The sequence below is a fragment of the Geotrypetes seraphini genome, chromosome 4 (genome assembly GCF_902459505.1).
Source record: "Geotrypetes seraphini chromosome 4, aGeoSer1.1, whole genome shotgun sequence".
Taxonomy (NCBI): domain Eukaryota; kingdom Metazoa; phylum Chordata; class Amphibia; order Gymnophiona; family Dermophiidae; genus Geotrypetes; species Geotrypetes seraphini.
Window position 1 is genome coordinate 295,253,144 of NC_047087.1, and position 12,151 is coordinate 295,265,294.

At 39.5% G+C, this 12,151-nt stretch overlaps 1 protein-coding gene across 8 annotated transcripts in view; it reads right to left on the minus strand.

Moving 5' to 3' along the window:
- The window catches only part of NT5C2 (5'-nucleotidase, cytosolic II), a 272,125-nt gene that overhangs the window by 76,296 nt on the left and 183,678 nt on the right, over window positions 1–12,151 (minus strand). For all 8 annotated transcript variants that reach the window (XM_033942075.1, XM_033942078.1, XM_033942077.1 and 5 more), the window contains 3 exons: window positions 7,470–7,523; window positions 7,250–7,333; window positions 60–101 (listed from right to left, as the gene is read on the minus strand). In XM_033942075.1, the coding sequence (XP_033797966.1) occupies window positions 60–101; window positions 7,250–7,333; window positions 7,470–7,523 (180 nt within the window). The remainder of the gene's footprint in view (window positions 1–59; window positions 102–7,249; window positions 7,334–7,469; window positions 7,524–12,151) is intronic.

The following is a 12,151-nucleotide window of genomic DNA, read 5'->3' on the forward strand; positions in this document are numbered from 1 at the left end:
TCTTCAAAAATACCAGAAAACCAACATTAATTAAAAATAAATTAAAACATCACACGTACCTTTGGTCCATGCGGGAAGTCAAACAAGTAAGTCATAATTTTCTGGAAAAAAATATATTACTCATTACAAAACATGTATTGTACAGATTAGGGCTGTACCAAATATTTGTATTCAATTCAATCCTGTCCCGAATACATTATTAATGTTCAGCTAAATAGAAACATAGAAACATAGAAATAGACGGCAGATAAGGGCCAAGGCCCATCCAGTCTGCCCACTATAGCGATTTAAATTTGAATATAAATAATCTGGGGCTCTACTGTGCTGAATCCTACTGAAATAAACACTTGACCCTTGATTTCATGTTGTTTCTTTTATTATTTGTTATGTTAAAGCTCAATGTCTATTATTGGTATTCAGTATTTGTATTTGGCTGAAAAAGTATGCGGAATGACAGCAACAAAAACAGTGTCTCAAATGCGAAGCCTCAACTGCTAGAAAGCCTTGCTTTAAATAACAGGTGACATCACTAAAATATTACTAATCTGCATAAATTTCCCATAAGTCCAAAGTAGGAGGAAAGTAGCACATTCAGAAATATAAAAGGAGCCGAAAAAGCTGGCAACAGAAATGATTAAATGGCATGCCAAAGTATATGAAAACCAAACAAAAACTGCAGACAATGTACATGATGCAGGCAAGAATTTATTGTACCAAAAGTTAAAATGCAGTAATAAAAAACTGCAGTAATAAAAGGTTTTTTATTACTGCATTTTAACTTTTGGTACAATAAATTCTTGCCTGCATCGTGTACATTGTCTGCAGTTTTTGTTTGGTTTTCCTGTTTTGGTGGTTTTTCTGCAGATTCGGTTGGATTTCTTTTTTTGTTGCTCTTTTGTATGCCAAAGTATATTGAATTTCTGCCTGAGCCTGAGTCTTCTGAAGGAATTTGTTCTATGGCTTGAATATCTAGCAACAATGATAAAGCTGCTTGGACTTCTACCTTCTCTGGCCAGACCACTGATGAAATCTACAAATGGGGAAAGGCAAAGTAATAGCTGGCACCCTGAACACCCAGAAAGACTGCTATTGATGCCTAACAGCCTGCACTTAAGCTTCTGATTAAGTCAAGGAAGTGATCAAGTACTATGGAACTGGAACCCTGATAATCTCCAGGACCTAGAGGGTGATCCTTATCTGTTCCCAGGCCTCCACATAGTCTGAGAGCTGACCTTCAATCTTCAGAGGAGCGGCTTGAGGACTGGCATCATTATGTTTTTTTGGCTGCACTGTGAAGCAGGACTTCAGTCAAAGAATGAACAAGGGGTAAAGTAAAAACTCACTTATCAATGAGATCTGGGAAGGTGAATTGCCACTGATTTGAAAAATCCAGAAAAACTAGACTAAACAGTACTCACAAGTTGCAATATATACTGTATTTTTTGTTCTATAAGACACACCCCTCCCCCCGTAGAGGAGGAAAAACCAAGGAAAAATAATTCTGCCCACCGCTCTGCCCTGTATCCAGTCCCCCCTCTGGTGGTCTAGTGGTAGGCCAGGACAGGGTACAGGGCAGGTATAGTGGTAGGCAGGCAGGGCTCCAGGCAGGCCCCCCTTACCTTTTTATTATTATTATTCTGGTGGTCCAGTGCTATAAAGCAGAAGAGGATGCCAGAACTTACCCCCCTCGAGACCAGGTCTGGAAGCTGCCGGGACACACAGGTGCTTCAGCCCCTCGGCTTATAAAAGTTAATACTCAGGGATAAAGAGACTATATAGGACAAACCTACATGTAAGGTCTCACCATCCAATCACTGCAATAAACTCTTAAAATATCTGACCGGTAGATCTCGAAGACAAAATGAGTCGATCGCAGAGCTTCATGATAGACTCGCATTGCCTTCACAATCTACCGGGCCGATCAGCCTTCCTTCTCCCTTCCTTCTCAATTCTGCCATCGGAGAGGAAGTTCTGGGTAAAACTCTTTATAGTTTATAAATCTTTCCTGGCGAGCCGCATGTGGCCCCTGGGCCACGTGTTCGAGACCACCGTTATAGAACTACCTTGGGAATGGGTCAAACAAAGGGGATGGGGATGGGAAATATCTCACATATATGCAGCTGTGTGAACAAATCCTTAAGTTCCTAAAAGACGGGAAGAGGACAAGGGCAAGTATTTGGGGAAAATGAGAGGGAAGCAACATTTGATCACCTGCTTTTAAAGTAGAGCTTGACAGTAGAAAATGAACATAAAATGTTATACTGATAGAATGATACATTTACTAAGTTAAAAAATGTTTTTCAGATAAAGACAGCCTGCTGGAGACATTTAGGCATATCTGGTGAAACTGTCTAAAAATTCACCTGTTTTAGAATGAGATGATGGGGGCAGTAAGGGAAGTGTTGAAGATTAGCACAGAAAAGCAGATGAGAGAGAAAGATGCTGCTAAACTGGATAGCCTCAGGAATGGAAGCAGACAATGCTCTAGTCCTCATGTATGTGGACATGACTGCTCCTATAATGATGGCAGAAAGCTGAGGCAAACTGAAGTTTTTCCAATAGGCAGGGCATTTGGTAGATTAGATCATATATATTTGATGCTAAAGCCAACAGCAATTTACCAGGATAAAACAGAAAAGACTTAGCAGCAGTAGGAACTCTTTAGAGACAGCTTCAAATGTAAAAAGGAAATGTGTCTGAGTAGAAACCCCTAGAAGGATAAGTGGATGGTTTGTATGGTGTTAAAGACCCTGAGGGAGCAGAAGAGAATTGGGGTGGGGGGAATCTAGGGATTAGAACAATTTGAAAATTTTAATAGGCGTTTGAATCTCCGCTTTCTAAATTTTCCTCAAACTTCAGGAATGTTACCTATTGATTTGCTGAAAAGATACCTCATTGAGAATTTGGAAATTTCTTCAAAATGTATTCCTCCAATTAATAAAATTTATTACCTACCAAATAAAAAGATGCCTGATGGAAAAGGAGAGGTAAATGAAGATGGAAATGAGATTGGGAAAGTAAGAGAAGGAGAGACAAATGTGATAGATTTTGCAAATGTGACGGCTTTACTGGAACAAACGATAACATCTGAAATGGACAGAGCAACATTACTAGTATCATTTGTCTTTGAACAGGATGTGAATATGATTATGAAATTGTTTTTCAAAAATTCCCAAAAATTATTTGGGGGTCGGAAAATATGGATATATCCTGACGTAGCTAAAACCACACAAGAACGAAGGAAAGAATTTCTTGCAATGCGACAACAGACTATAAATATCGGAGCAACATTTTTATTGGGGCATCCATGCAAATGCCTGGTTAGGTACTTAGGTGTTAAATATGTTTTTTTCTCTCCTAACCATCTGAAGGAATTTCTAGATGTTAAGCAGATCATCAAGGATTAAGGATTAAGGGATAATAATAGTAATGGGTGCTAGATACATTAAGCCTTTCTTTTTTGTATTATTCCTCTAAATTTCTCTCTAATTTTAGTTTTGGTCATCTCCTGCTTATTGTGGTCTAAGAAGGGGTTTATCATCATGATGTTTCTGGTAAAAGTATTATTGTGTTAAAATTTTTTTTCCCTGTATTTAATGTAACAAGAATTAATTCTTGTAAAATAAGAATGTATAATTAAATAAATAAAAAATTACAAAAAAAAAATAAAAAAAAAAAAGAACCAATTATTGTTGCTGCAACTAGTGTGCAATTGTTCTGAGAAATTTTTCTAGAGGACCAATATCAGGATTTCTTGGACTTAGGAGCCTCTGTAGGTACATAAGAGTTCACCTTCTTCAGAAAGGGCAGATATAGTCCCGCTCCACAAAAGTAGAAATAAGGAAGAAGTAGGGAATTAGAGGCCGGTAAGTCTTATTTCTGTGGTAAGCAAATTAATGGAAACACTTTTAAAACAGAGAATGGTGAAGTTTCAGGAATCCTGTGGATTATAGTACCAGAGGCAACATGGATTCCTAGAGATAGGTCTTGTCAGACAAATCTGATCAATTTCTTTGACTGGGTGACCAGAGAATTGGATAGAGGGAGTGTGCTAGATGTGGTATAATTAGATTTTAGCAAAGTCTTTGACAGTGTTCCACACAGACATCAATGTGATCTCATGAGGTGCTCCAGCCCCTCCCGAAGCAAGGCTTGGATCTGTTTCTTGAAGGCAGGCACAGAAAAGATGGGGGCAGTGCCAATGTGGCCACAGCCTGAGAAGGTGTCAGTGCTGATTCAAGAACTAGGTCTCAGCCTCAGGAAGACTGGTGGGTTGGCACCGCTACCATGGTGGTGGAGGGCCACGGTGCTGATGCTTCTCAGGTGTCAACAATGTCAATGCCCCAGAGCTCCTGGCACCACATGCCAAGGACCAATGGCAATGCTTCTTTGACATTGCACAGTGCTTGGCATCGGGCTCCTCTGCTGTTGAAAAGAATGATACCAAATCCAAATGCTTCCTCAGTGTCAGGTCTGAGTGAACTTGATGATTCGTGGGCCCACCAGCACTTAGCTTTGAGGCAGGCATAGATGTCCTTAGTGTTGGAGCATTGCTAATGTCCAGTACAGCTCCTGAGGTAAGACTGATGCTCTCAATGCTGAAGGACTTCTAAGGGCAAAGATCCTCTTTCAGACCACCTGCCTAGATTTCACTGTCCTCTTCTGTATTTGAGAACAGAGAGTACAGGTTAGAGGATAATGGTCCCTGCCTAGATACTTGAACTCCTCATGTTGGTCACTGACCAACATGGTCTGAGTATACAAAGTACACTTTTTGAACCCACTGTCTGGCTTCAGTGACATTGAAGAAAAAATAGATACAGTAAAATCAAATGACTTGGTGGTGCAGGGAGGACAAATAGACAGAGACCTGGCTGGAATCCCAGGCCTAAAATAGAAGGTAATCAAAAGTGCTGAAAAGCTAAATGAAGGGAGGGAAGGGGAGTAATGGTCAGACACTCTAAAGCAGGGATCTCAAAGTCCCTCCTTGAGGGCCGCAATCTAGTCAGGTTTTCAAGATTTCCCCAATGAATATGTATTGAAAGCAGTGCATGCGCATAGATCTCATGCATATTCATTGGGGAAATCCTGACTGGATTGCGGCCCTCAAGGAGGGACTTTGAGACCCCTGCTCTAAAGAGAATACAGTGCAGGAAGGCACAATGAATGAAGAAAAACAAGACAAAAACCTGAAGAAAACTGTACCATGAGTAGCACGTGTCTGACACATCCTCAGAGAGAAAAGGATTGGTGGTCTCTTGTGACTCCAGCAGGTGGGAAGGCACTTATTGTGCGGGTCTACCAAAGACTTCTTAAAGGGATAGGCACCAGGGCTCTGTCAGGGATGCCATCCACATGTGAGAAACTGCTTATCTACTTACTGCACAGGTTCATGTGATCTTTGAGCACGTGTGATCTGAGGCTGAAGTAATGAGAGAGGCATTCTTACAATGTGCAAGAGCTGAAAGTAAAACAAAAATCCTTCGGAAAGAGAGCTCCTGCTACTTTAAGCAGGTGCTACGTATGAGTGGAAAGAGATTAGGAAGGTGATGGTTCATCTGCTTCCATTACTAGAACCCTTGGTGAAGCCTTTGTTTCTTTACTGATGAAGCACTCTCTTCAGAATGTGCGGTTAAATGTGGTCTAGAAGCTGGAATCTTAGTTCTCTTGGAAGGAGAGGTCCTCTTATAATACTCTGGGTTTTTTTTTAAATTTGTCTGGACTCTTTCTACAGTCAGAACCTTTGTGTAACTGAGTGACTGGTTTATGTAATATCTACACTGAGAGCATGGTACTCATCATTCAGTTCCAAACTTTGGGACACAGTACCAACACCAAGATATTGGCATGGATGATTCTGCACCAACTCTTTATATGCTTGATGGTACAGAGGATCTGCCAGATATGAAGTGCCTCTGTATCAAGAACTCAATACTAATGTTGAGTTTCCTAATGTTAAGCTCAGTACCAATGTTGAGTTTCAAAACATTAAGTTTCATAGTAACTAAATTCTCATAGTGCCACTCCTTTTCAGAGCCATGAAGCTGAGAAATAGTGCTAACTTTTTGATACCATGCTGATGAATGTTCAATATTGCACAGAGCCTTGATATTCCCTGACCATGACAGGACAACAAAAGCCACTGTGTACAGGATGGATATCATACTCCCTAGATCAGGAATAACTTGGATTCTATCATTTATCAGCATATTTTGCTTTGTGTTATAGTTCTGTGTTGCAAAATGTTCTGCCAAATTTAGCATCGTAAGGGAGTGGACCCTTGAAGATATCCTACCACAACTATAACAATTCTTATCATTGACTAGTCTAAGGCAAAGAAGCTGATTTAACAACCATCTGCTGTGCTAATTTTCTTATTAGAAATAGGGAACCTATTGAAACCTGGCTTGACCTTGGACATACCTAACAGCAGACCACCCAGCTGAACTCTATTGCTCTATAAGATAGGGGGAAAAAAGAAAAGAAAATGGGGACTTCTTTTCTGGAGGTATACATATGTTTTAAATAATAGAAAATGAAGACAAATTAAGAAAATAAAAACAAAGATGGAAAGACAAATTTTTAGCTGTTAAGCTGCAAGGATAAAAGACCTATGGGAATGGTCATTGGAAAGAGTGGAAAAAAGATAACTGATGTACCTTTGCAGAGGTATCCTGCATGGGAAGGTACGTGTATACTCAGAAATGTTTTATAGTTATTTCTGAACGCTTAGAGAACTACTTTATTTTTTATGCTATCATATAATATCACCCACTTGCTTGGCCGATTCATCCTGCCTGTCAAATGAGAATTTTTATTTAGTTTTAATGTTCAAACTCTTTAAAAAGTTTTTTTTTTTTTTTTTTTTGTAAGTTCTTGTTATAATACATCTTGGATAATTCTTTTGTAATCCGCCTTGAACTGCAAGATAATGGCGGAATAGAAATCCCTAATGTAATGTAATGTAATACATACTCTAAAAGTTAAAGCACACTCATGTTACCAAATAGGCAACAATCCTTCAGACATGCCCTTATGCAATAATCCTGTTCTTTAATCCATTGTTGCTTGGAATTTAGGTTTTAAAGCAACTTAAAGTGAATATATATGAAAAGGACAAAACCTAGAGGTAAAAAAAAAACCTAACTTATAAGACAAAAGCTGGGTATTCAGTTAACCCGTCACCAGTTAAAATACTGTGGTTCTCATCTGTGAATCTCAAAAAGTTGCATAAATATTTAACACTTACGTCAGTATATTTATAGTCACTGTTGGTTGCAAGAAATACCTTCCCAACTTCATTCATACGACTCAGCAGCAAAGGCAGCTTTGCCTAAAATTAAATAAATGTAAATTTCACAGTCTGACCACACCACAATGCTAGAATAGAAATGCAAAACAAACTAATGAACACCTTTCCATTCCAATGTACACTAAAATATAAGAGGTAACACAGGAGCTAAACTTACGTCTTTAACCACATATTTCTCCAGGTTTTCCAATGTCTTTTCTTTTAGAGATCCCTAACACAAAAAAATAAAATGTTGTTATTAACACTACAATGAGCAAGATTGTCTCATATCACCTTCACTTTTATATACAGTAGACTCTGTTAACCGAAACACAAGCAACCAGAAATAAAAATCTAAGAAATAATGTAATACTTTAAATAAAAATGAAAGTAAAATCATTTTCTGACGGGAATTTAAGTGTAAACTTGGCACACCACACCTAAGAATGCCCACGCTTTGCCTACCACATGTCCGGTAGTTTGTCTGGAATAGTTTAAGGTATGGCTTAGGATGGAATATGGTATTATTTATTTATTTAAGACACTTAGGTCCTGATTCTGCAAAACGTGTCTAAAGTTAGGCGCCGTTTAGGTGTCTAAGTTAGGTGTCCCTTTGTAGAATCGCGCTCAGCAATGTTCAGCACTGTTTAGTGTTTAGTCTAACTTTATAGGCATCCTTTAGAGCACTGTTCTTCAATCGCCAGCTCCGCGGACCAGTGCCGGTCCGCAGGAAATTTCTGCCGGTCCGCACAGGGCCGGCAAGATTAAGGTGACCATTTTCAGACCTCCTGTCCCATTGTCCCTACTCGGGGACAACAGGACAGGCGATCATTTCCTGTCCCTACCTGTCGCACAAAAAAAAAAAAAAAAAGCCTCCCTCCTTCCTTTCCCCTGGTCCCCTGCTCTTACCGCCCTGCTGCTGCTGCTAAAGTTTGACAGGAAGTCTTCTGAGAGGACGTTCTGGGCCAGCCAATCCTGCCTGGCTGGCCCAGAACGTCCTCTCCAACGTCAGAATTGACGTCGGAAAGAAGACTTCCTGTCAGCTTTAGCAACAGCAGGATGATAAAAGCAGGGGACTGGGGGAAAGGAAGGAGGGAGGCTTTTTTTTTTTTTTTTTTTGCGGCAGGGAGGGAAGGAGGTAGGCAGGCAAGCAGGCTGGCTTTGGCCAGGAAGGGAGGGAGAGAGGTATATAGGCAGGCAGGCTGGCTTCGGGGGTGGGACAAAGTGTGGAAGGCAGTGAGAGGGACATAGGAAGGAGGCACTGGGGGCACTAAAGAGATAGGAAGGAGGCACTGGGGGCACTAACAGGAAGGGGCACTAAGGACATGGGAAGAAGGCACTGGGGGCACTAAAGACATGGGAAGGAGGTACTGGGGGCACTAAAAACATAGGAAGGGACACTAAGGACATGGGAAGGAGGCACTGGGGACACTAAAGACATGGGCAGGAGGCACCGGGGGCACTAAGGACATAGGAAGGAAAGAGGGAGGGAATAGAAAGGGACAATTCTTGGGCCTGAGTGCAGAAAGAAAGAAATGAAAGAAAGGATACACAGACAGAAGGAAACGCAACCAGAGACTCCTGAAATCACCAGACAGCAAAGGTAGGAAAAATGATTTTATTTTCAATTTAGTGATCAAAACGTGTCAGTTTTGAGAATTTATATCTGCTGTCTATATTTTGCACTATATTTGTCTATTTTTCTATAGTTACTGAGGTGACCGAGCTCGCGGAGATGGGGTGGAAATGGGTTTTTTTAATTTCAGTCCTAGTAGTTTGCCGGTCCACAAAATAATTATTTTATTTCTGCCGGTCCACGGGTGTAAAAAGGTTGAAAAACACTGCTTTAGAGAATCTGATTTTAGATGAGATTTAGACGTCCAAACAATGTCCTTAATGTTATATTTTATTATTATGTTATTAGAATGGCAATTTTGTGCTGTTTTTCATTATAATTGTAGTACTGTGAATTTAATCTGTTTAATGTTCTTATTTATTTCTCTTTCATCAGAGAGTGACTGGGATTCGGACCAGCAACATTAGGGTAGAAGGCCGTAGGTTTAACCAGTGTGCTACAGAGTGAGCTACCATGTTTCCTCACAAATAAGCCCTACTCCAAAATATAGGCATGATATGGACGCCATAGGTCACTCAGTGTTATGTAATGAATCTAAGGATGCCCAAATTAAGTCATTGCCCAAACCACGCCCATTCCATACCCACGCCTACCAAGTTAGGCACAAGTTTTAAACATGGGCGTCCATGAAATTGTGACTGCGTCTACAAAGTGGCATCTATGTCCTTTGGGCGCTAAGTACCAATTATCACTTAAGACCCTTAATTGGTTCATTAACCACTTAGATTGGACACCTAAAGCATGCCTAACTTTAGGCATAACTTAGGCACCCTTTATAGAATCGGGGCCTTATAGCCCACATATCAACCATCTATGCAGATAACAATGATACATAAATAATTAAAACAAAACATAGCAGATTATTAAAATAACAGCATACAATAAACAACTTACACATGTGCCTTAAAATAAAAATCCAAGCAATTACAAGATTACAAAGTAACCAAATTTGAAAAGGCAAGTAAAAAAAAAATGGGCTTTCAAACTTTACTGAAAGGCCAAAAAATTAAAGGTCAGATAGATAGAATCTAGAACAGAGTTCCATAGTAAAGGTTCAGCTACTTGGAACATATGTGATCTATTTGCAACTTTGGAGACACAATGAAGAGTGGGAAGAACCAAAAAACCTCACAGCAATTTTTTTTAGGTACATCAGAAGCAGAAAACCTATGAGGGAATCTGTGGGACCGTTGGATGATCAAGGAGCAAAAGGGGTGCTCAGGGAGGATAAGACCTTAGCGGAAAGACTGAATTAATTCTTTGCTTTGGTTTTTTACAGAAGAAGATGTAAGAGATCTAACTGAACTGGAAATGGTTTTCAAGGGTGATGATACGGAGGAACTGAAAGAAATCTCAGGGAATCTGGAAGATGTACTAAGCCAAATCAAGAAGTTAAAAAGTGATAAATCGCCAGGTCCGGATGGTTAACATCCCAGAGTACTAAAAGAACTCAAACATGAAATTGCTGACCTGCTGTTAGTGATCTGTAACCTGTCACTAAAATCGTCTGTAGTACCTGAAGATTGGAGGGAGGCCAATGTTAAGCCGATTTTTAAAAAGGGCTCCAGGGGAGATCCCGGAAATTATAAACAGTAAGCCTTACTTCTGTGCCGGGCAAGATGGTAGAAACAATTATAAAAAATAAAATTGTGCAACATGTAGACAAACATGATTTAAAGAGACAGAGTCAGCATGGGTTCAGCTGAGGGACATTTGCTTGACTTCTTTGAAGGTTTGAATAAACATGTGGATAAAGGTGAGCCGGTTGATATAGTGTATCTAGATTTTCTGAAAGCTTTTGATAAAGTTCCTCATGAGAGGCTCCTGAGAAAATTAAAGTGTCATGGGATAGGTGGCAAAGTTCAGTTGTGGATTAGGAATTGGTTATCAAATAGAAAACAGAGGGTAGGGTTAAATGGTCATTTTTCTCAATGGAGGAGAGTAAACAGTGGAGTGCTGCAGGGGTCTGTACTGGGACTGGTGCTATTTAACTTCTTTATAAATGATCTGGAAATTGGAACGATGAGTGAGGTGATTGAACAGTTCAGTGTCATCTGTAAATTTAAAGTTGTTAAAACGCATGCGGATTGTGAAAAATTGCAGGCGGACCTTAGGAAACTGGAAGACTGGGCATCCAAATGGCAGATGAAATTTAATGTGGACAAATGCAAAGTGATGCACATTGGAAAGAATAACCTGAACCACAGTTATCGGATGCTAGGGTCCACCCTGGGGGTTAGCGCCCAAGAAAAGGATCTGGGTATCATTGTAGACCAAGGGTAGGGAACTCCGGTCCTCGAGAGCCGTATTACAGTCGGGTTTTCAGGATTTCCCCAATGAATATGCATTGCGGTGGCGGCCAAAAAAGGAAACAGGATGCTAGAAATTATTAAAAAAGGGATGGTTAACAAGATTAAGAATGTTATAATGCCTCTGTATCACTCCATGGTGCGACCTCATCTGGAGTATTGCGTTCAATTCTGGTCTCCTTATCTCAAGAAAAATATAGTGGCGCTAGAAAAGGTTCAATGAAGAGCGACCAAGATGGTAAAGGGGATGGAACTCCTCTCGTATGAGGAAAGACTAAAATGGTTAGGGCTCTTCAGCTTGGAAAAAACACGGTGGAGTGGAACGGATACAAGTGGATTCTTTTTTTTTTAATTCTTTATTCATTTTATCCCCTACATCAAGTGTATAAATAGTTGACATATAGAATTGTATATATCTCTTGAATTTCTTATCATTTTAACATTAATATATAAGATTTAACCCCCCTCCCATACTATATACAATCAAATATATCATATAAATATTCTTATCTAATGAATTAAATATTTAATCGAATTCAGAAACATCCCCTCCCCATCCTTCATTTGCACTTGTACTTATATTGGAAAAATGGTATGCATTCATTCATTGCAATACTTTGTCAATGGCCCCCAGATCTCTTTAAATTTATTATAATTTCCTCTTTGTATCACAATTATTCTTTCCATTTTATAAATGTGACACGAGTTCCACCAAAAACAGTAATTGAGTCTACTCCAATTCTTCCAACTAGATGTGATATGTTGTATGGCGACTCCTGTCATGAACAGTAAAAGTTTGTTATTTTTTGATAAAATTTGGCTCTGTGTCCTCATTGACATACCAAATAAAATTGTATCATAAGATAAATTAATATGTTCAGGAATTTTCAGACCATTAATTAATTTTAAAAATTC